Genomic DNA, 26,005 nt, shown 5'->3' with positions numbered 1-26,005 from the left:
CAGGAGATAGAAGACATCACAGGGTTTACTAAAGGTAATTTTCCATTTGCTTATTTTGGATGTCCTAGTGGACAAACTAGAAAAAGGGAAGGACGTTTTACTGAGCTAATTAAAAAGGTTCATAACAAATTGCATATTTGGAAAGGGTAGTTGCTGTCTTTTGGTGGAAAATATGTACTTATTAATAGTGTTTTGTAGAGTATCCCTATATATCTGTTAATAGTTATATCTTCTCCCAAGTGTGTAATTCATGATCTCCATAGAATTCTTGCAAGGTTCTTGTTGAATTTTAAAGAGTCTGGGAGTAGTAAGCATTGAGTAGTTTGGGCTGATATTTGTTTACCTAGGGAAGAATGGAATATTGGTTTGAGATCTTTTTTTGATGTGGTAAGTCTGTTTGCAAAACTTTTGTGGATTTTCAGGACCAAGAAATCTATGTGGACCAATTTCATGTGGAATAAATATTGCAAGAGGTGACCTCAAGTAGTAGAATGGAAGGGAGGTTCACAGACATGGAAGCGTATGCTGGAGGCTAGGGATATGATGGATCAGGAAACTTGGTGGGAAATTAGATGTGGTCATTCTAGTGTTTGGTATGACAACTGGACACAATTGGGCTCTATGCATTACTATTTACCTATCTCTCATCAATCTCACATGGGAGTAGAGGATGTTTGTCAACTTAGACAAGATGGGCAATGGAATGAAGATTTGTGACTGGATCTTTTTCCACCAGAGGTGTGTCCGCATATTACTCAAGATATTAATGTCACAGATGATTATGAGAATTGAGATATTCCTTAGTGGATGAGTAATAGCTCTGGGAAATTCTCAGTGGGTTGCTTGGGAAATGGTTAGGCAAAGAGGTGTTATTAAAGAAGGGCATAAACAATATGGATTAAAGGGCTTCCTTTTAAATTTCTGTTTTTCTTATGGAGATTGTGTTAGAAGAGAATTCCCATTGGTGAAGTGCTTAGATCTATGGGAGCAGAGGAGGTTCTTTGTTGCTGTTGTACTGATCAGGTTCCTGAAACATGGGAGCATTTATTTGTTAAATGTCCTAAAAAAAGCAACTAAAAAAAGCAAGGGTGTCTATCATTGAAGCAGTATCTTCAATGTATCTCGGGTTAGCCCCAAAAAAGAAAAGTCTAAAGCAATTCAACTTAATCCTTTGAACTTAAGTGCTAATGTTTTCAAAACAACTGGAATTTCTCTCTTTCCAGATTGTCCACCAAATGCAGTCTAGGACAATCCTCGATCTATCTTTGTGTGTCAATCTTGTACTTGTTTTTTCCTGTCATTGCCTAAACATTACCTCTAAGAGTAATGAAGATCTTCCATAGCATGTTTGTGATCCTACAAATTAGAAATAGATGACAGACTGGCTCAACTTCTTCACCACACATGTAACACATCGAGCAGATGTTGATTTTTCTCTTGCTAAAGTTGTGATGTGTCACCACCGCTTCCCAGGCTAACAACTGGTTAAAACATTCTACGTTGTAAGGATATTTCAACTTTTCATATGTTCTTCCATGGCCATTGAAAAATGAGATTATTCAAGAATACACATTGAATGTCGAGATTAAGCATTGAATTTCTAGTAGTAGATCCATAATCAAAAAAGTGTTTGTGATTGGTCCCAAAGAAATGAAACAAGAGATATGGTAGAGCTAGGACAATTATTCTTCCATGGCCAGTTGTCCATCTGCGCAAGGTCTTATGTCTCTGTTTTGCATGCCTATAGCTATTTCGGTTAGACAAGAGAAGATGCTGAGGGATTTCTTGTAGGATTAAAGGAGGGGAAAAATTATATTTGTTATATTTGGTAGATTGGAAGATAATTTCATTTGTGTTGACGGATCTTTGGGATACATAGATTTTCTACTTCTTTAAGATAAGGTAATAATATTATCGATATAATGAGATAAGCCGTTACACTTGGTAGAGAATCTACACAAAAATCAAGTTCTCTATAAAGACAACCCATTCATCAACACAAACTGGCATCTTGTGGCTGCGCCAAAAGTGTAAAAGAAACAAAAATTTACCATAATTTTTTCAAAGATAATTCTTTGCTCCCTCAAAAGTCCTCATATTCCTCTCTCGGAAGAGTCCATATGATTGTGAGTGGCACTACATTCCATGACAACCATCTTCTTTTCCTACTTTTGAATACCCTGACCTAACATGACATCGTTAACCATAGCTTACATCAACCACGACTTCGAGCTTAGCTGATTTGCTACTTTGTACACTAATAGGTGATTTGTATCCTCGGCCGTCAGCTTGTACATGTAGCACCAATAGAGAATTTCTATCTTTTAACATAATGTTGATGTAAAATGGTTGTGGATATTCATCCATGAGGAAAATGTTATATCGTAAGGTAATAATTGCTAAATGTAGCGTGGTCAATAATGGTTGGTTCTCAAGTGGAACAATGGGCGCATAGGGTAAGTGTATGGAAGGTGATTATTGAATGTAGAAATATGTCGGTGGAACATATTGGGTTTGTGGTTGTAATAGCACAAGAGTTCGTTTTCGGAAGGGGATTGTTGAAGGTAGAAGTATGTTGGTGGCACATATTGGGTTTGTGGTTGTAATAGCACAAGCGTTCGATTTTGGAAGGAGTTATGGTGTGGGAATACTAGCCTAGAGTAAACTTACCATACTGGTGGATGGTTTCAAACAAGGAGGATCAGGGAGTTGAATGAGATATCATGGAGTGCTAGAGGGAGGACAAGCTGTAATTGGAGGGGAAGGGGATGAGGAATGTTTTGCCTGTAAAATCATGCTACAGGGAGTTCATGGATGAAGGGGAGAAGAAAGGCGTTGGAAACAGTGTGGGCATTAAAGCTCCAGAAGAAGAAACTTTTTTCACATGGTGTATTGTAAGGGATGGCTTCATTGACGGTGGATGAAAGGTGTTTTGAAGATACTAGATGCTTCATAGAAAGATTGAACTCAGTGTATTTTGTCTCTGTATTTTTGGTGTAAAGAAAGCTTTGTAGAGGATGATGAATCCTTAGTAGATTTCACAGGTTCTCTGTGAAGATCTGTGACTAATTATTGTAAGATGAACAAGATTTTTGTCTCTGTCGGTGGATGAAAGGTGTTTTGAAGACAACAGTTGTTCCATAGAAAGATTGAAGTCAGTGTATTTTGTCTCTGTACTTTTGGTGTAAAGAAAGCTTTGTAGAGGATGATGAAATCCTTGGTAGATTTTACAGGTTCCCTGTAAAGATCTGTAACTAATTCTTGGAAGATGAACAGATTTTTTGGTCTCTGTTTAGAACTTGTAAATAGGGTGGCCAGCATTCCCTAAATGCTGATGAATACACTGTTATCATTATCTAAAAGAAATTTTCTATCTCATAGTCATCAATCATGCTTTTTCTGCTCGTATAAGCACTCTATGATGTCAGGGCTTTGAGCTTTTTAATTTCTTTTGTCACATTTTCATCCCAAGGCAAGTCATGTTATGGGCTCGTTTACAAGTCTTGCTAGCTAGCAATGCTATTCTGACATAATGCTTTCCAAGTACTTTGGAAGTAGGAGCTTTCTAAATCACTTTAGGTTCTGCAGCCTTTGTTGTTAAGTTGATGGAACAGCTGCTGCTCTTCATTTGAATATTGCAACTCAGCATGATGTACAACTGTTTAAGTAGATAGGCTTGGTTGCTTTTACTACTGTGCACACCTAATGGACTAGTGAATATGCTTGCTGATGCTTGTTATTTCCATTTTTCATAGTTATTTGACAGAAAGGAAGATTCTAGATGGGATCTCTTTCATTGTTCCAGCTGGAAAAAGTGTAGCTATTGTAGGAACAAGTGGCAGTGGTATGGTTTCTAATTCTGTTTCGACTTTTCAGTGTTAATTTATATATTTACTTTGAATTTAATTTCTCTATAATCTTGCGACTGTTCCATTTAGGCCTGATTATACCGCATATTAAGCAAAAACAAATCATCTTAGTTATCTAATCTAACAGGCCCGAGGGAAAAGATATCTGAGCAGTAAAGATCTTAGGATGGCAGCACTTAAAGGAACCAATCTGTGGCATAGATTACTTTTGTTTCTGAAACCTCTAGGATGCATAAATGAGGGATAAATTTTGAAGTTGAATAGCTAGTGATGCTCCTATAAGTTTTTTATGATAATGCCCCTCTCTTGATCGAATTGTATATGTGTGTATACTTGTTGAAGTTTGACTAGTATGATAATATGGTGTAGGACTTCTGCTGCAAACAACTGAAAGGTTGTTTTTGTTTTTCCTTTTCTCTTCATTAGCTTTCTGGAAACATCATTCTTTCAGTAGGCCTGCCCCAGATCTGACCAATATATGAGATGCCTCTTAGCTGACTGTAGTATCCTTTTTAAGAGGTACTATAAATATTCAAGTGTGTGGGATATCATTTCCTATTGGATGTTTGTGTGGAACCTTAGGGATTACGCACAGTTTAGGTATTGTTTATGCTACTTTTTACAAGTCCTGAATCCTGATCCACATATTGCTTTCTGATTACAGGCAAATCAACCATTCTTAGATTGCTCTTCAGATTCTTTGACACTCATTCTGGAAATGTAAGATTAAAAGCTTTCCTCATTGCGGAATCTTATTCTTTTTTTTTTGATAAATTTATGGAAGCAGAGGGTCTATAGCAAACAACCTCTCTAACTCCCAAAGGTAGAGGTAAGATCTGTGTACACTCTATTCTCCCTAGACAACACTTGGGAATGCAATGGTTATGTTGTTGATAAATATTGTGGTCTCTTATCTATACTAATCCTGGAAAGCCCGTGCTGAGTTGGGGCCCAAGATCGAGATAATAAAGTACTTCATAATGGTTTAAGTTGGAAAATAATAATTTGTGTTCCATTGTTTGGGCACATTAAAGAAATATGATCCCTTCTTAATCATGTATTATTCATTATTTAAGTTTTCTAATTAGATCATTAGGTTATTTACTAAAAGCATAATATGTAAGAAAGCAAGTTTGCTAGGGAAGAAACAGATATCAAAGAGATAAAGATAACTTGATGTTGTAACATAAATTAAAGTATACAAAATGATTTCAAATTGACTATTATCATAAATTGAAGAAGATATTTTAATATTTTATGAATTTGTGGGCATATAATTTCTAGTTAGAGTTAGTAATAGATTGTTTTGATATTTAGTGGTTAACTACTCATAATTTCATGTAACAACGGTTTATGCTTAAAAAGAACATGGTGATTAAAGTCTAGGTTGAGATGAAATTCAGAAAAAACTTAAAATTCATTAAAACAAAGTTCAAGAATTAATTTAGTTTGTCATCGACTCATTGATGCTTTATTCTTAAAAGAAAATTCTCTTACCCAACTTGTTGAAGTATGTGACCATCTCATCTAAAAGCTTAAGCTATTAGAGAGAGCATACTTTTATTAATTAATTATATTCTCAACACACCCCTTCACGTGCAGACCTGATTCTTTTTCATGGGCCAAGCATGTGGAAACTCTTTTTGATATGGGTGGTGGTGAGATTCGATCTCAGGACCTTTGCCTACTCTAATACCATGTTGAAGTGTCCAACCATCTCATTTAAAAGCTTAAGCTATTAGAGAGAACACAATTTTATCATTTAATTGTATTCTCAACACAACCAATTAAGGATTAAATGAAATATGGCAAATTAATTTGTTTGCAAGAAAAAAGAGTCTTTATTTCAAAATATGTGACCATGAACAATATTTAATAAATGTGGGATTGAGATGTTGATCACTTGGTAAGACATTTCCCTTTTCTCTTTCCTACCCCCACTTAATTAAGCAAATTAAATTAAATTTAAAGGTTCTTTTTCATTTATTTTTCAAGATTCTAATCTATTAATTCTTAAAAAGTTCTGAAATATATTTTCTATTGTATAATCATGTTAAATCATTAAACCTATATTTATAGTTTCAAAATGTATTTTTTAAATTATAAATAAGACCAAGAGAAATTAATGAAATTTTAGAATTACTAATAAATTATATTTGATGGACGGAGTACTCTCCCAGTACCAAATGAGTTCTTCAAAGTTATTATTATCACAAATTTAAATTATCTTTGTGCATGGTTATTTCTATTAGATGACATCATCACCATTCACAACTTCTCAAACATTTTTGAAGGGCTCAAAGTTAAATATATTTATCAAATTGAATGTGTCAATCTATAAGTAGAACAAAAATATAGTAGGGTATAAAATAAGGAATAGAAATGCAAAAGCAAAAAGTTAGACTAAGGGGCTATCTATTACCAAAAAGGCTTTGAAAATATCTTGATTTATTGAAAACATACTTAAGTATATGAAGTAACAAATATCAAATACAAGGGTATGTTTGGAAGAGCAACTCCTTTTGATTGGCAAGCTAACAAGATAGTTATAATGTAACTAAGGACTACAAAATTCTTAGGATTGTGTATATTAGTAATATATGCTCAGTAACTACTTATTGGAAGCTAAATCAATGAACTGAGATCTGGTTTCATATTGCTTGGTCCTGTTTTTCATGGCAACATTGAGAGCCTTATGGCGTCTCTCATTATATTAAACTTGGATTGTTCGCCCTAGCAATTTTAGGGCCTGTTGGTTTGCACAACTTTAACCTTATAGAATAAGAGAATTATATCAGTTTCCTTGCTAATCTTACCCGGAAAATTATTTATTTTTCAATTATTTAATAATCACTTTTGAAAACGGACTAAAAAGCCTTAAATGGTATGCATGATGTAGAAACTGGTATTTTAGCATTTATCTCGAGAGAAGAACGACTGACAATTACTACAACTCGTATGTTGACAAATCATTGGCTGAATTCTATTTGCACTGTTTGTCAAACTGCTGATTAGGGACTGTTATTGCAATGAAATACTCATGGCATATAATTTAAAGTATGTTTGTGAGAAGGAATCGGACCAATGTCTTGATCAATCTTTGTCCTTGTGCTTGATAAGCCCTACTTTTGAAAGGCTGCACTTTCATGAGCTGTTCATAAATCAATTTGCAAATTCATGTGTGGTGAAAGTTCATCCTCTTATGTGCACATATCAGGAAATGAATTTTGTCATATTCCACATATAATCATGCTGATCCTGTTTCACTGGATGTTTATATGATTGAAATATTAGAACACAAAATGGAAGTGATGAATGTTAGCTTGGTTAAACATGGAAGCAAACTTGAAAACCTGTATGTGATGGTAAACGCTCTCATGTAGCTGATTGTACATGGGAATAGTGAATTTACATTTCAAGCGAAAGTTCTCTTCTCTTTTTGTTAGATCTTTAGGGTTTTTATGACATTTTGCTGTTCGCAGATAAGAATAGATGGTCAAGATATTCGGAAGGTTACTCTTGAGAGTCTTCGGAAATCTATTGGCGTTGTTCCCCAGGATACTGTAAGCTGTCATAAGTTATCAAGCTTAATATTCAGCATGGTCGCTGCAAAACGTGTGGGTTAAACACAACTATTTCTTTGTTTTTCCAGGTTCTTTTCAATGATACTATATTTCACAATATCCGCTATGGGAGTCTCTCTGCCTCCGAGGAGGAGGTCTGTTGAGATTTAAGAATTTGTACTTGCTTCTCTTTCAACTTTGGCAATTCTTACATCATCTAACTCTCCCCCTGTATCAAAATGAAATGGTTCAATAAGGTTTACAATGCTGCTCGACAAGCTGCAATCCATGAAACTATTATAAAATTCCCACAGAAGTATGCTACAGTGGTGGGAGAACGTGGACTAAAGGTTGAGTTTTTCCAGTCCATTTTTCTCTATTTATGTGCAGGAACATGTGTTGGTGCCTTTAGGTCTATTCTTTGCCCTGCCTCCAAGTTTATCCATGTACATAGTTGGCACAAAATCATATTCATCACTTACTAAGATAACCTATGTAGATATAGGTTGAAATTGACCTTCTTATAGTTGTAGCGAAAGATTTATCAGTACAAGTCTTCAACATTTTCCATTTGAAGTTGAAGTTACAGTTTCTGGTTATCTAGAGTTGCGCGGATTGAAATCAGACATTCTATACTTCTGTCATGATCATTTTACTAAACCAATTATGTATGAAGGAACTGTCATTAATGTGAGTATAATGGTAGGAGATACAGTTGAGGTTTAATGATTGTAGGTTGTACCATTTTACAACAGGGATTTGCATTATGCTCGTACTTATCTATTCTAGTTAAAGAATATACATGATAGGGTCATGGTGTTTGATAATTGCAGATAATATTGTGTTAAGTGATGTAACTAGCAATGGCGTCAACCAAAAACTTAAATTACGGGAGTCACTTGAGAATAAGAGTTACAGGATAAGTAGAAGTAATATTGAATATATGGACTACATGTTTAACCCGAGTGAAATAAGATGAAATTAGAGGGGATTGTGGTGACTTAAATGCAAAAATCTCAGATATCTAGCTTTGATATTTCAGGATCATGATATGATGGAATAAGACGAAGCATATCAAATTAAAATAGGATAAGTTGAAGTAGAGAAGTGCTACAGGTTATACGATAGGAGGATACAATTGTGTTGGTTTGGGCTAAATTTGGGCAATGTCAAAATGAGTTGAGTTAATTTACTGGCGTGTCATTAACCCTCCCAAGTGATACTTGTGCTGAGATGGGTTGGCTCAAAATGGGCAAACAATGGGTCACTGTAACCTACCCAACTCTTACCAAGTTTTGATTTTTTTTCTTGTGATTTTAGTTACCAAGCAAAACTAACAATTTTTTTAAAAAATATTTTGAGAAGGTTTCTTATGGGACAATTAGGGCTTAACATATTTAAGCCTAAATCAGCCCTACTTTAAGGGCGAATTTGGGCAGGTCAAAATGGATTGAATTACTAAATGAGTAGTTCATTAACTTGCTCAGACTTGGTGGGTTGGGCGGGTCATGTTTTCATGACTAATTTTGCCACCCCTAAGAATACCTACCTTGTGGAAGGCAAGTTTGATTTAATGGTTAAAAGACCAACAACGTTATGGAGTTAATGTTGGGCCTCTAAGGTCCAACATATGTTGTAGACATGTGGATGTTTAGATGAATGTGCTGTCATACAAGATTAGCCAAGATTTCAAATGATGATATTTGTTAAAAGATGCAAATAACACATAGAGGATAAATGAGCAGGTTCACTTGAGATGGTTTGTCATGTTCTATGTCGATTTCCAAATGTCCCGGTCCATAGGTGTGGAACCATGGTAATGGAGGGTGTCAAAAGAGGATGAGGTAGACATAAAATCACAAGGAAGGAATTACTTCAAAGATCTACAATCTCTTGGAATGCAAAGAAAACTCGACAAAAAATGATGCACAATAAGAGAAAAAAATTCCTATAGGGGATACCAATTAGAGGGGATAAAGAGTTATGTCTCATTTGTTTTCATTAAGATTAAAACGTCTAAATCTGCGTGCATATCTGAATATTAAGATGTGCATTAAGATTATGAGGTCTAAATCTGAATATTAAGATGTTGCACTAATATCTGAATACTAAATAGTTAAGACTGTTTGCTCAACATATGAATGTATAAAATTTGTACTTGTTTAAAAAATAATAAATATAAAATTCAAATAAAATACTAAATTGATCCAATATTAGTTGAAGAAAATATTTTAAAATTATTATATGGCAATTGGTGGTGGACGACTAACGATGGAGATTGTGTGTGTCAATTTGGGATGGTGTTGACTAATGATAGTGGTTGACAGTAGTGATTAACCGTGGTTGGTGGCTGATAAATAGTAGTGGAATGATACTGATAACTAGTGATGGTGGTGAATAAGGATGACAGTTAGCAATATATAATGTTCATTAATGATGGTAATTATTGATAGTGATTAGTGGATGTAATAATGGTTGGTGTATGATTGCAAATCATGGCTAATGGTGATGACGATTAATTTTGGTAATTGACGGTAGTGGTGGTTGTGGTTGGGTTCAGGATGGTGGTTGTGGATGGTAGGTGGTGGTGATAGATGGTGGTGGTAGTTGTGGCTGAAATGGTGGTTGTGGGTGGTGGGTGAAAGTAGATGGAGAAGTGGTGAACTGCCATTTTTGTAGAAATTCTTAAATAGACATCCTAATGGTATTAAAATTTTATTATAGATCTTAATCATTCACACTTATTCATTCCCATTAAGTGGTTGTAAAATAAGAAAAACAAACACACTTAGTGGTTAAGATCTCAATGATTAAGATTTAGATGTTGAAAACAGACAGACTTGATGACTGAGATTTGAATGATTAAGATTAAAACATTCATTAAGTGCAAACAAATGAAATTCATATGGGAAGGCTTACTCTAATTTAGGTCCAATATGTCTTTTGATCTTGTTAGAAATGTATATGCTGTAGAAGATGTCAAGAACTTCAATTCTGATAACTAAATTATTGAATATTGGATTGAGACAGCTCTAAATGGAGCACCATGAATAGTGAATATCAATATAGCCAATCCAACTAGCTTAGGATTGAGGTATTATTGTTATGGTGAGGCATAAAAATAAATTGGAAATCATTTTGGATTACATAACGCTTCCTGTCCAAATAGTCATTCTTTTTATCAACAGGACTTACTTTTCAATTATTCTATGTTTTTTCAGAAAGTCATATATGCTTCTGACTACATTCTGTGACATCTATCATTTCTTTTCCATCTCCTGCAGTTAAGCGGTGGTGAGAAGCAAAGAGTTGCACTAGCGCGTGCATTCCTTAAAGCACCTGCGATATTGTAAGTTCATCTGTCACCCTACTAGTATAATGGACTTGTGTTGGCTCAGGGATCTCCCTTTACTTCATTTATTGTATGGGATCATAAATTAGTCCTTGGTTTCCAAGTAAAAGAACAACAGTTTGTTGATCTTAAGGAATTATAACATTTGCTTTAGGAATCATTCCTGCGCATCTCCTTACTTCAGAGTCAATTTTAATCATGAGGATTAGGTACTTGAGACAAATAAGAACTTATTCTTCTGCTGTTCACTGTCAGAAACAGTTTCCATGACATTTGGGGTCAAAGGTTTTTCCTGGAAAGAGGAATTAAATTTAGCAAATATGTTGATTTTATTATTTTGGACTAGTTGTTTCAAGTACAATTTGGCTGATGCGACAATGATTCATGTCACCTTAAATCATCTCTCTTCTTGGTGTCTATACAGCTTCATCTCTTTTCAATTGCTTGGCTTAACCCGGAGTGTCTTTCTTACCTTCACAACACACATTTAAAAGTCTTGTCTCCTGTGTATAAATTCACCTGCCCTTGGTACTGGCCTGTATTGTGCTCAAACGGCTCATCTAAGGCATGTCGCGCGAGACCTTTTGCTCAGACAGCTTAACACAAACATCCTCTTTTCAGAATGTAACAGTGTTTAGGCCATTATTCTAGCACGTCTTTACGACAAATTTAGATGTCTCTTTTTGGTTGGTTCTGCCTATCTTCTCAGAAGTGCGTTTTTCTCCATTCATTGGAGTACTTTCTTCTTCATCCACACATAAATACTGTGTTACAGAGAGCATATATTGGCATCATTTGTCATGAAACTTGCTGCCTCTATTTTTAGTTGCTCAATAAATCTCTATTGTCAGAATCTTGAGTTGATAGCATTTTAATGTTGTGTTTAGGCCCTTAACCTGGGAATAATCTTGAGCTGATGATTATCATGTTAACTGGAGTTTAATTCTTTCAAACCAGGCAGCAAGGCCTTGACTGACCATCTATTCATTGAGAGAGGATTGTTGTTGATTTCCTTTCTTTATCCTTTGTTCTTCCTGTGGTAAATTTTTTATACCCTTTTTTTCCTTCTCTGTTAGGCTTTGTGATGAAGCCACGAGTGCACTTGACAGCACGACAGAATCAGAAATATTAAGTGCTTTAAAGTCTCTAGCAAATAATCGAACTGCAGTTTTTATTGCCCATAGGCTCACTACAGCTATGCAATGCGATGAGGTATGTGTTCTAGTAAATTCCATATGGAATACTCTTTCTCCACTATATATTCTTCTTTTTTTTGGAGCAAATTATACCTAGTTTTGCTCATGTTTGGAATAATTTAGGTGCTCTCTTGAAATGTCTTTTGATAAGTCCAGAGTTGAAGGAACTGTAATCCACATCAAATTTAATATTAGTTAGAGTTCAAGATACGGTAATGAGATGTGGATATTTAGTATTCCATGCATCTTTTATGTTTGATAGATAACCCCACTACCCAATTACCCTACTTCCTATTCTTGGGTTGTCCCAAAATTATATTCACTCTCGTAAAAGTGAGTTTTTTTCACGATCCAAAAATCGAGGTCATGATTGCACACATCCAAAAATCCAACCTGATGTGTAAGCCGAACAATAATCACATATGAGACTCTCAAATGGGGAAGTCAGGACACAAATGAAAAGAAAATAAGTATAAAGAAGAATTTCTCAAACCCTGATGTAATAAGTATAAATAACATCTAATACAACTTTTGAGTATGAAGTACATCACGAGTCTACGAATAGAAATAAAGATTGAAATAGTAGATAGTGTTTTGAGAAGCGAGAAGCGGAAAAAAGCGATAGGGGCTCGCTTCACAGAAGCGAGAAGCGTGAAGCGAAACGCATGCTTTTTTCAGAAAAAAACGCTATTTAGTATAAAAATATAAAATATGCGTAGATAATAAAATATGCCCCATTGGCATATTCACTTCAACTTCATCATCTATTTCATCATCATCAACAAGATTAACCATGGATGCTTCAAGATTCATTTGAGTTTTAAATTCATTTTTTTTCGTAAAATACTCTTTTATTTCTTCCTTCACACTATTCGGGACCTTTGGACACACTTTAACATCTTATAACCACCAATAAGATGCTTCTTGTGACGAAATATTCTCCCATTATATGTCATATCACAAAAAACACATTTGATTTTTGTGTTACTTTCCATGGCAATTCCATATGCCCAAGCTGGATTCTTTTTTTGTGCCATTAAGAAAATACAACTTACTACAAAGAAAAAATAGAATAATAATTTAGTCACACAAGTCAAATTGTCAAAACAATAACAGAGCAGCTGCAGCAAAATTAAAAGAGTAACTGCAGCAAAATTAAAAAAAAATAATAAAGCAGCCAGACTATGTGGAAAAAAACAGAGCATATGCTTTATCTTCAAAAAAAATAGCCAAACTGCTGAATAAAACTTGAAAAAAATAATTCTTCGCAGACGACAGTTGCGCAGAAATAGAAAAAGAAGAAGAGAAGAAGAGATGAAGAGAAGAACATCGCAACAGTTGCGCAGACGGCAGAACTGCTGAATGGAAATAAAAATAGAAATAGAAAGAGAAGAACAGAAGAAGAGAAGAAGAAAAACTAACCTGGTTGAACTGTTGAAGTTGAAGAAGAAGTCGCAGCAACTTGGAACAATTAATTATAAGTTTTACAGATTTTTTTTTTAAAAAACCCTAGTGCCGCTTTTTCAAAAAAAGTGACCTTTTTTCTCGCTTCTAGATGAAGCGTGCTTCTCGCTTCTCCCATGAAGCGCACGTTTTTTTGAAATCGCTTCGCTTCACGGTGTTGAAGCGCTAGTGCCTCGCCTCGCTTCGCTTCACGCTTAAAGCGAGCGCTTCGGCGCTTTTTCACAACACTGGTAGATAGATCTGATGGTGATCCGGAACACAGGATCTCACCACCACTCCGAATGTGAATCTCAAAAACTAGATATGATCAACCACCGTGAGGGAATACCCTGACTAGAATTTGCATAAAAAATGACACAGAAGTAAGGGTGAGTACAATACACATGTACTTAGTAGGTTTGACTGACTGAGTATAAGTAATTAATCAAATTTATGAAATAAGCTAAGGAATACTTCCACCAGCATACTAAAAAATCCCACCCCGGCATCGGTGTCACCAATTTATAAGAAACAACGTGAGTAAAGTAAACACATATGATCAGAACAGTTCCACATATCATCAATACAATGCAATGTGATGATGCAATGATGTGGTGGTATGGTGGAATTAAGACTGTCGCACAACCTATCGCATACACCCTGTAGAGCTAAGGCTTCCAGACAAGGATCAATGGGGGACTCGCAATCCATATACCAATTCACAATCTCAATGTCTCATCAACTTGCCACCTAGCTTGTGGTTAAGGATATAAAAATGTGTCTCATTTTCTTTCTCAAAAAAAATTTCCACATTTCTCAACATCCCAAGAACAATGATATGGTGAATGAGGATGAATACATCATAACACATATAACATGGAGGCAACAATCAACTCAACATGTATCAAAAGTTTTCAAAACTCAACCAAATCATGATATACACCCTCATATGAAAAATAGCGGGAAAGAGTTAATTTGAAATAAGTGTTCACCCTTTTGAAAAGTGTTTCATTTACTCAAAGTGTGATCAAAACCCCAACTCGGGCATTACAAGTCAAATAGTGTTACAAACATCTCTCACAAGCAAATCATGAATCACATGCTCACAAAGCAAATAAAAGAACAAATAAGGCCCCTACATGGGCTAAACCGCACAAATAAGCCCCCATACGGGCAACACAATATAATCATGCCCCCACACGGGCATCAAAATATAATCAACATTCCCAAATCATATTATGATCCTATTCCAAAGCCTATGACCTAAGAACGATCAATTGCCCAATCCCAATCTTAAAGAAGGGTAGCCAAACTTACCTCGAAGGCCAAAAACTTCACTCTAACACTCTATCGGAGCTTCAACCTCAAATATAGACTCCGAAATGATCTCAACCTATCAAGAATGGAAAGAGTTCATCAAAATGAGTTCAACAATATCCATATTGCGAGGTTTAAGAACCAGGGTCAAAATCATCCAAAAGTACTTCAGAAATGAAAAGGGTAAAACTGGAATTTTATTGGAAATTCAGATTCTACACATCAATTGGAGTTTGTGGTTGAAAACCCCATTAAAATCGAGCAAGAAATAGATTAAAAATCATGAAAGTACCAGTTTTCCAATTTAGGAGAAACCCCAAAACCCACTTTGAAATCTTGATTTTTAAATATTTTTGAAAGATGAAATTGATAGAAAATGATTTAGAAATGAAAAAGGGACTTACTCCAACGAACTTCTTCAGAAGATTGCTTCAATAATTCTCTCCTAAGCTCCAACCGAGTATCAATGGTGGAATGTGAAAAATGAGAAGAATTTTTAAGTTGACACTTTTTAGACCTATTTCACTCATCGCGATCGCGAGCCACTCATCTTCGAGATTGCGATGCACAAGAGGGCTTACCGATCGCGATTGTGGACCCAACTTTTCGCAATCACGAAACACACAGATAGAGGAAACCCATCGTGATCATGTGACCCTCCGATCGTGATCGAGAAGCACATATGCATGATACACTGCGATCGCGCGACCTTAGGTTGCGATCACAATGAACAAAATACCGTGCACCAGAAACTAGATCTCAGTTGAAACACTAACTCGAAAATGCCTCCTGTTAGATCCTTGGGATTCGTTTGGGGTCATATAAAACTGAACTAGATATGCTGTTTTAAGCCTCCTTCCAGACCTCTTTTAAGCCTAAAACTCAGCTTTTAGCCTAAATTTCCAAAACGCATTCTAAGGTCTCGGGGCTCCTACTAAATACTCAACGTTTCGGACGCAATGGAACTGACGGAATTCCCACCCAACATTTGGATCTCGATATGTTGACTAAGGACAACTACTTCATGGAAATTTCACCCCAAGGCTAAAGTTCGCCAAATTCTCATCCAATTGCATTGAAACCGCACCAACCATCCCCACAACACAAACAAAGCATGAAAACGCTAAGGGGAAGGGCAAAATGGTCATTTCAATCTAAAGAGTATTTTCTCCAGAATTGGGACAATACACTATCCACCACTAAAATATATGTTCATCCTCGAATGAAAAGTAAAGTACAGTAGAAGTGAAAAGCTGAGGGTATTTGTGATGCATGTCGGATTCCACCTCCGATGTAGCCTCCTCAACAGGCCGGTGCCTCCACTATACCTTCACTGAATCAATATACTTTGATCTTAACTGTCTAGTCTAGCAACATGCTTCTCCTCAAAGGACAAGTCCTGATCCAAAGCAATCGAGTCCCACTGAATCACAAGAGAATCATCGTGCTGGTAACGCTTGAGCATCGATACATGAAACACGGGATGATCAGCTGAAAGGTTTGGAGGCAAGGCCAATTTATTGGCCACCTCTCCATGCTTCTCCAAAACCTCAAAAGGGCCAATAAACCTAAGACTGAGCTTTCCTTTCCTCCCAAACCCTATCACACCCTTAGTGGGTGACACCTTGAGCAACACTCGCTCACCAATGGCAAAGGACATATCACGGACACGCTTATCTGCATAGCTCTTCTGCCTACTCTGGGCAGTCACAAGGTGCTGCTGAATTAACTTCACTCTATCCATAGAATCTCTCAACAAATCGATACCCCAAGGTTGTACCCCGACGGAGTCAATCCATCCCTTGGGAGATCTATACCTCCCCCCATACAAAGCCTCAAACGGTGTCATCTGAATGCTGGAATGATAACTGTTGTTGTAGGCAAACTCTGCAAGAGTTAGGGACTGGTCCCGATGTCCACCACAATCTATGACACAAGCTCGGAGCATGTCCTTAAGCAGCTGAATAGTCTACTCCGACTGACCATCGGTCTGAGGATGAAAAACGGTACTCAACTCCAGCTTGGTACCCATATGTTCGTGCATAGAGCTCCAGAAATGAGAGGTAAACTGCGTACCTCTATCAAACACAATAGAAATGCGTGGTCCATGCAATCGAACAATCTCACGGATGTAGATCCTACCTCAATCTTGAAACTCAACTTGACTATATCGAGATGTAGGGCATGAGGACGAACTTAATCCATCGTTGTGATAGGCTTACATACCTGGAATGAAGATTTTTAAGCGAAAACTGAAGATTAGGCTTGAAAACCTTGAACTCTAGCTTCTCATCTTCTCTTTAGTTCTTGCTCTCAAAAGTTTTGGGTGTTTAATGAGGGAAAAACCTCTTTGGGTGCTGATAAGGGATGGTTTTTGGTCCCAAAACGTAGTGGGTTAAGTTTGGGAAAAATGGAGAAAAGATCGAAACGTCCTTCATTAAAACCAATGTCGGGCAAACATAGTCGCAGACCTGGTCCCTAGATCCTATTTTCTATTTTTTTCTTCTCTGTGACACTAAAACGTCACGTACTCCATTGTTTTAAAATTTATCTAAATCAAAAAAGCAGTTTGGTTTTTCACAAATTTTCTATTATTTCTTGGAATAATCTAAGTTAGAATAGTATGGGGTGTTACAGATAAGGAGAAATAGAATTGGCTTGGTGCCCAACTCTAAATAAATCACAAAATCAATATTACGGTCTGGAGGAACACCCGATAAGTCGGTAGAAAACATGTCCATGAACTCTCTCACCACTCTCGTGGTCTCTAAAGGAGATGACTCTCTAGTAAGACAAAACATCAAAGATGCATTTGAAAGCGGGGGAGCAAATGGAATGTTGATAGCCCCATGAAGATAATATGGAAGATGATACCATCAACTATTTGTTGGAGCATTTGGAATGAGAGAAATAGAAGATATTTTGATGGGATATCAACTACCTACCGATCTCTAAGAGCTAAATGCCTTACGTATCTCTATAGATGGGTTTATTTTTCCCCTATAGATTCTCAGATACCTTTTTGAACTTTGCTAGCTCCTTGTCTTTAGTAGTCTGTAATGGAGCTTCTTAGTTATTTTTGCTACTACTCTTTTGTAACGTATATGCATCTTCTTGATCCCAACAATGAAAACCTTTACTTCATCAAAAAAAAGATCACGAACATGAGCCAAATAAGATAAGCAACACTTTTCCATCATACGACGAGCACGAATATAAGATATCACCACCTTCAGATACGAACTCGAATTACCCTTCCACACTAACCAAGGCAAACAGGGATAAGCTAAGTTCACAGTCTTGACATAACAATCTAGAATCACATGATAGGAAGATGGCCAATCCATACCCAATATCACATCAAAATCAACATATCAAGAACAACTAGGTCTGCCCGAGTCTCACTTCTCGAAAATGTCACTACACACTCGATACACCCTATCCACCACTAAGGAATTACCTATCGGGGTAGAGATACTAATAAGTACTGCAAGAGACACACAAAAGATGGCCTAACACATCAACAACCCCTTAAAGTTGGCACCAAATTTCACTTAGACACCTTAATCAAACTTCGTTCATTTTAAACACTTTATGTAGTGCTGCGCTGTGTCATTTCGACACTTTTTTTATATTCATAGATCTAGTTAAGCGCGTATTGACAAAAGCTTCTGCGTAGAAAAATAGACCAATCTGTATGTGACACGTGGATTTTTAAAAAAGAAAAAGGAAAACTTCACTTTTAATTCTTTTGTTTCTCCAAATCTCTAATCCCATGGCCCCACACCCCTTTTCATCTTCTTCTTCTTCCCAAACTCCAGCAAAACACGAGAATCTCCAGCTATTTCATTCTCAATTTTCGTTATTCATCTTTTTCTTATTTTATTCCTTGAATTTTTTTTTCTTCTCAGTGATTTCATTCCTGTTTGTTTCTAATTTTATTTTCTCTTCTTGTGTGGTGATAAAGGGTAGGGGTGGGCGTTCAGTATTCGGTTCGGTATTTTCAAAGTTTGGGTTCGGTAATCGGTAATTCAAAGTATATACTAAATACCGAACTTTCAAACTTCGGTTCGGTAATTCGATAATCGGTAAATCAAACTTCGGTTCGGTACGGTATTCGGTAATACCATATTTTTTTAATAGTTAATATACAATAAAAATTTATCCGCATTTAATATTTACATTAACCTAAAGAATACATATCTTAACTTACATTTTTATTACTACACCATAATTAAGTAATATATGCATTTTAACTTGCCGAATATCGAAATCAAAATTGCTCGTAAGCCACATTCTACGGAGGAGAAATGATACATCGTAAACAAAGAGAAAATAATTTATGAATCGATACAGAATAAAAAAAATTACCATGTAATAAAAATAATGAAAAAGAGTGAACAAAAATCTCTAATATATCATACATAATTTTTATACATGTTTTTCTTTGAATTATCGAAAAACTCTACATCACTGCACTAATTATTAATTAGTTCCTGCAAAGATATGAAAGAATTGGAATCTTTCGTTTTCAATGTAACTACCAAACAATTTATGTAGATAACTAACGTGGGAATCATGCAAAGCGAAATTAGAATTCTTAATCAATTGCATAAATTTGAAATTAGAATTTATAATTTTTACATGTACATGAATTAAATTTTAGCAGTTATCCATAATGTACGTGTAAGTGTGCATATAATATACGGTAAACGTGGGAAAGTTGAAATGAAAATGGTAAGGGAAATGAAAAAATGAGATAGTTTCCTCTTACTATACTCTTATTCTTTTGGTAATTTTTTTTCCAATTTTTTTGTAAAAAAAAAAATAAAAAAAAATTAAAAAGTTCGGTATTCGGGAAATCCCGAATACCGAAATCGAAATACCGAATACCGAAATCGAAATATCGAAATATCAATTTCAGTATCGAATACCGAACCAAAATACCGAATTATCGAATACCGAAATAGCCGGTTCAGTTCGGTAATTCGGTTTTCGGTATTTTATGCCCAGCCCTAATAAAGGGTGGGTCTATGATGGCAGAGAGAAAGAGTGAGAAGGAAGAAGAAGGAGAAAAAAATTGAATGGAGGGTGATGTAAGGTTGTAGAGAGAGAGTGAGGAAGAAGAAGAAAGAAAAAAAAATGTATACGAAAAAACTTCTCAAACGCGCTTAATATTCGTGTCTAAAATGAACAATGCTTAGTTAAAGTGTCTAAGTGAAAGTTGGTGCCAACTACACACCCGATACACCCTATCCACCACTAAGGAATCACCTATCGGGATAGAGACACTAATAGGTACTGCAAGAGACACACAAAAGATCAATATCCGCGACAAGATAAGTAGACACATAAAAGTAGGTAGATCCGGGATCAAATAACATTGAAGCAGAGCGGTAAACTGGAACGATACTTGTGATCACTGCATTGGAGGCCTCTACCTCAGATCTACCCGATATAGAATAGCATAGTCATGGTCACCACCAGCCTAAGAACCACCATGATCACTACCTCGAGCTCCACCCCTGGTGCCACCTTTAGCACACTATGAAGCACCTCGAACAGCTGGGGCCGGCGTAGCACGAACAACTTCTGACTGAACAGCACAAGAAGCATGCCTAGGACAATCCTTGGCGTTATGCCCAAACTCCCCACAAATAAAACAACCTCTAGGACCTGGACCTTGCTGTGCATAACTAGAAAAGTTTGTACGTCCTGCCTAGGCCGATGACCCACTATGCATAACCTAACTCGTCTGACTATGCCTGGGTCCACCAACACCGATTATACCTTGAATCGCCGCATGAACTGGTCTGCCCTGAAAACCCTGGGTGCTCGGACCCAAATACTCTCTACCTTGGATGAATGGCCACTGAACTGGTCCCGACGAAGGAATCTCTTGGCGCCGCCCTATCTAGCATGTCGGATACTCCCAATCATCCCGGCATGGTCAACAATACTTTGAAATGTACCACCAAATAACACAAGAGAGGCTATGGCCTCCTGAAGATAGATAACCAGCGAACCCCTTCACTAACTTTCGGATCCGCTCGAACTTGGTAGGAATACTCGACAAGGCATAATAAGACAACTCATGAAAACAAATCTCATACTCAGAAACTGATAGAGAACCCTGCTCCAATCTACCAAACTCATCCCTATGCTGATCACAAAGACTATATGGCACAAACCTCTCAAGGGACACCTCTGTAAATTGCTCCCAACTCATCATAGGAGAATCAACAGGCCTACGAGTAAGTACCAATCTCCACCATTCCTTAGCCACTCCCGCAATCTGAAAAGAGAAGCAAGACACTCCATGTGTCTCCAAGATACCTGGTTTGAACAACCTGTCCTAGTACTCGGTCAAAAAGTCATAAACCTCCTCACCAGTCATACCATCAAACTTGGTATGCAATACTCTGACGAATCTCTCAAAACACTTCTTCTCTGAAGCAGACATGACAACACTAGCAGAAAGATGTGGAGCCACGAATCTTAGAGGAATGACAAGCGGGGCTAATTGGATACCCAAAACTTGAAATCCAACACTCGGAGTCTAACCTACCATTTTCCCCCACTTCTTCAGTCTGTTGCTCCACATCTTCATACTCATAATTGGGCTCAGGTGGGGTCTCACTAGATCATCCTCAAGTAGGAGCTGCCCTCTTAAACCCGGACATTAACTCTAACGCGAAAATAATAAATTAGAGGTTTACAACACTTGATATGAATAACTCGTACGAAAGGAATCAATCGAAGGAATTTCTCCTATCAAGTGTCTTATAGCCTCTCAAAGATAATTATGGACGTCTATGCACCAATCCGCAAGACTCTACTAGACATCCTGCTCTTTAACTTATGAGACTGGTGAACCTAGTGCTTTGACATCAATTTGTCACGACCCAAAAATCGAGGTCATGATAGACCACATGCCAAAATCTAATTTGATGTGTAAGCCGAACAATAAATCAAATACGAGACTCCCAAAGGGGAAGTCAGGACATGAATGAAAAGAAAATAAGTATAACGAAGAATTTTCAAAAACCTGGTGTCATAAGTATAAAAAGCATCTAATTCAACTTTTGAGTATGAAGTATATCACGAATCTACGAATAGAAATAAAGACTGAAATAGTAGATGGAACTGATGGTGATTCGGAACACAAGATCTCACCACCACTCCGAATGTGAATCTCAAAAAGCTAGATATGATCAACTACCGTGAGGGAATACCCTAACTAGAATTTGCATAAAAAATGACAGAGAAGTAGGGGTGAGTACAATACACATGTACTTAGTAGGTTTGACCGATTAAGTATATGAAATTAATCAAACTTATGAAATAAGCTAAGGAACATTTCCACCAGCATACTAAAAAATCCCACTCCAGCATCGGTGCCGCCAATTTATAAGAAATGCCGTGAGTAAAGTAAAGACATGATCAAAACATTTCCACATAACATTAGACAAGTCAAATAACTCAAAGATCAATGTAATGAAATGTGATGATGCAATGATGTGGTGGTATGGTGGAATCAAGGATGTCGCACAACCTATCATATACACCCATCATGCTAAGGCTTCCAACCAAGGACCCATGGGGGACTCGCAATCCATATACCAATCACACAATCTCAATGGCTTATCAACTTGCCACCTAGCTTGTGGTCAAGGATATAAAAAGGTATCATATTTTCTTTCTCAAAAAGAATATCCACATTTATTAACATTCCAAGAACAGTGATATGATGAATGAGGATGAATGCATCACAACACATATAACATGGAGGCAACAATCAACTCAACATGTATCAAAGCGTTCAAAGTTCTCAAAAAGTCAACCAAATCATGATATGCACCCTCATATGAAAAATAGTGGGAAAGAGTTCATTTGAAATAAGTGTTCACTTTTTTGGAAAGCGTTTTATTTACTCAAAGTGTGATCAAAACCCCAACTCAACCCCTCACTCAGGCATTTCAAATCAAAGTGTTACAAACATCTCTCACAGGTAAATCATGAATCACATGCTCACAAAGCAAAAAGGATGACAAATAAAGCCCTCCACACAGGCTAAACCGCACAAATAAGCCTCACATGGACAACACAATATAATCAAGCCCCCACACGGGCATCACAATATAATCAACAATCCCAAATCATATTACGATTCCATCCCAAAGCCTATGAATTATCAATTACCTAATCTCAGTCTCAAAGAAGGATAGCCAAACCTACCTCGAAAGTCGAAAACTTAACTTACACACTCTACCAGAGCTTCAACCTCAAATACCAACTTTGAAACGATCCCCAACTATCAAGAATAGAAAGAGTTAATCAAAAGGAGTTCAACGATATCAATATTGTGAGGTTTAAGAATCGGGGTCAAAATCGTCCAAAAATCACTTTGGAAACGAAAAGGAGAAAATTGGAATTTTAATGGAATTTCAAATTTTAGATATCAAGAGGAGTTCATGGTTGAAAAACCTATTAAAATCAAGCAAGAAATGGATTAGAAATCATGAAACTACCAATTTTCCAATTTAGGGTAAAACTCTAAAACCCACATTGTAATCTTGATTTTTAAATGTTTTTGAAAGATGAAATTGATAGAAAATGATTTAGAAATGAAAAAGGGACTTGCTCCAATGAATTTCTTCAGAAGATTGCTTCAAAAATTGTCTCACCTAACCTCCAACCGAGTATCAATGGTGGAATGTGAAAAATGAGAATACTTCCCAAAGTTGACACTGTTCAGGCCTGTTTTACTCATCGTGATCGCGAGCCACTAGTCCTCGCCGTCGCAAAGCACAAGAGGGCTTACCCATCGTGATTACAGACCCACCTTTCGTGATTGCGTGACCCTCTGATCGCGATCATGAAGCACACATGTATGATACATTGCGATTGCGCGACCTCAGGTCGCGATAGCGATGAACTAGATAATAGTTGAAACACCAACTCCAAAATGCCTCCGATCAGACCCTCGAGATTCGTTCGGGGCCCGATAAAAATAAACTGGATATGCTTCCACACTGAATTTGATATTCTGGACCCAATGCGTCGGATTTTTGAAAAAAGGTCGTCATGACAAAAATACCCTCCCGAACCACTTTTAAGCCTAAAATTCAACTTTTAGCCTAAATTTCCAAAGCACATTCTAAGGTCTCGGGGATCCAATTCAACATTCAACCAGACCAAACTCGACGTTTTGGATACAATGGAACTGGCAGAATTCCCACCCGACGTTCGAATCTTGATATGTTGACCAATTGAAATTTTAGCCCAAGGCTAAAATTCGCCAAATTCTCACCCGATCGCATCAGGAACCGTACCAATCACTCCCACAACACAAACAAAGCATGAAAATGCTAAGGGGAAGGACAAAATGGTCATTTCACACCAAAGAGTAATTTCTCAAGAATTGGGACATTACAGTTTTTTTCTACAGTAATACTTCATAATACTCTATTATTAAAGTAACTCTAGGACCCTATCTTATTGCGAACACTATCTTATTTCTTAAGAGCGTTTACCCTTTTACCAACCTTCACTTGGATACTACAAAATTCGAACTAATACCTTAGTAATCGTGCCTAAATCAAATTGAAACCAACTTTGGGACATAGGGAATATAAGCTAAATTTGTATCTTGAGAAATAAATAAGACGAATCATTGGCATAAAGTGAACAATTCGAGATTGTAGGAGTGCATTGCCTTGTTTTTTTTATGGCTGGTATATAATATGTTCCGCAGATTTTCATCAGAATTGTGTAGTTGGAAAATCTTCTCTTCTTCCAACTGATTTCTTTTCTTCTTGGACCTTGCAAAACCAGAAAGATGTTTTGTTTGTATTGGCTGAGAATATAGTCATTTTTGTTTAATGTGAAACAATCATTATAATTAATGGACAACGATTGGTTATAAGCTGTTTAACTATATCACTTATGCAAAAAGTTGAATCTGATATGCTGTCCTTTGGTTGACATTTCCCATTATTGTGGTTAAGATGTGTTGCATCCTACGATTTGTGAAGTTCAACGTATCCCTTTTCACTAGTTGAGTACATTTAATGATATTTGTATTAGATATGTGGTTTTTGATTATCAGATCATAGTCTTGGAGAATGGGAAAGTGGTGGAACAAGGGCCACATGAATTTCTTCTATCAAGGCCTGGGAGGTATGCACAACTTTGGTCACAGCAGAATACAGTGGATGGACTTGATGTGGCGATCAAGTTAAACACATGAATATCGCCTCTTCTTGTTCTTTCAGGAAATGAACAAATTATGATTTGACCACCGAGTTCGCCCAATCATCTCACTTCTTTCTTCAATTCCAATAAAGGATATCAATTTCCGATAACCACTTTCACCCTCCCTTGTCGTATTTAATCCGTTGAAGTAGTGGGGCAGGATTTACTTCCTCAGATTCTATAGGACAAAGAAGCCAGTCCCAAGGACTGCTAATATGAAGGAAGGATGAAATTTATGGTTCTCCCTATTTCTTGCTTTATACGCTTCTTGTGAGGATGGAACAGGTCAAACTAATCTTCTCAATGATTATAGTTTATACAGGCATTTAGTTTTGTTAGTAGTGGTGATATTTGCAATTAACTAGAAATAGCGATGTATTAATCCGTGTAGTGTTCATTTGTTATTTTTCGAGAGCCAAGGATTGTGATTTATGAAGTTCAGAACCCCTAGCTTACTGTTAAGATCCATTCTTTGGCTTTGTAGTGGAATACTGGAATAGACAGTGTACACCTCCACAAAACACATTAAATAGTGTTTAGCATCTTAAATGTCGCTCACTTAGGGATAATAATGTTAGTGTAGGCTTCTCATAGTCTTTATTCGATATGTTTCAAATCTTAAATATTGTACTTCTAAAGCATTTTGCTGCATGCAGTTGAAGATGTTGTGATTTAGAGAATTAGCACATCTAAATTTGTTTGTTGATTTTATGAATTTTTTTTTAGATATTTAGTCTAACACGTTAAACTATTTTTTTTACGAATGTAGAGACATCTACGGTCACAAAGTAACTTGTTTGAACAAAACTTGATATTATGCTGGTTTCTGTTCCTTCATTTGTGTACAAAAATTGGCGAACAATCTCTTTAATTATGTGCTAAATGATTCCACAGTAGATCTCCAAATCCGGAAATGCTATCATTCAAACCGTCTTCGGCGTGATATTGATAACATTTTTAACAATAAAAAAATATCCATCTAAAAAAGTAAGTATTAAAATGATCGAT

The 26,005-nt window shown here is 36.5% G+C and overlaps 1 protein-coding gene across 2 annotated transcripts in view; it reads left to right on the top strand.

Annotated features, from left to right (window-relative positions):
* The window catches only part of LOC129882555 (ABC transporter B family member 25, mitochondrial), a 49,680-nt gene extending 24,003 nt beyond the window's left edge, over positions 1 to 25,677 (top strand). The window contains exons 13-20 of one of the 2 annotated variants that reach the window (XM_055956912.1): positions 3,756 to 3,844; positions 4,534 to 4,589; positions 7,352 to 7,432; positions 7,522 to 7,587; positions 7,690 to 7,782; positions 10,717 to 10,781; positions 11,861 to 11,996; positions 24,852 to 25,677. In XM_055956912.1, coding sequence (XP_055812887.1) covers positions 3,756 to 3,844; positions 4,534 to 4,589; positions 7,352 to 7,432; positions 7,522 to 7,587; positions 7,690 to 7,782; positions 10,717 to 10,781; positions 11,861 to 11,996; positions 24,852 to 24,992 — 727 coding nt within the window. In that variant the 3' untranslated portion in view covers positions 24,993 to 25,677. Of the gene's footprint in view, positions 1 to 3,755; positions 3,845 to 4,533; positions 4,590 to 7,351; positions 7,433 to 7,521; positions 7,588 to 7,689; positions 7,783 to 10,716; positions 10,782 to 11,860; positions 11,997 to 24,829 lie in introns of both variants that reach the window. The other variant, XM_055956913.1, reaches the window with a different exon arrangement.
* The last annotated feature ends 328 nt before the right edge of the window (positions 25,678 to 26,005 follow it).

This window comes from Solanum dulcamara, chromosome 3, assembly GCF_947179165.1.
Source record: "Solanum dulcamara chromosome 3, daSolDulc1.2, whole genome shotgun sequence".
Classification (NCBI taxonomy): Eukaryota; Viridiplantae; Streptophyta; class Magnoliopsida; order Solanales; family Solanaceae; genus Solanum; species Solanum dulcamara.
The sequence above is the reverse complement of the archived record's forward strand: the minus strand, read 5'-3'. Positions and strand labels throughout refer to the sequence as shown.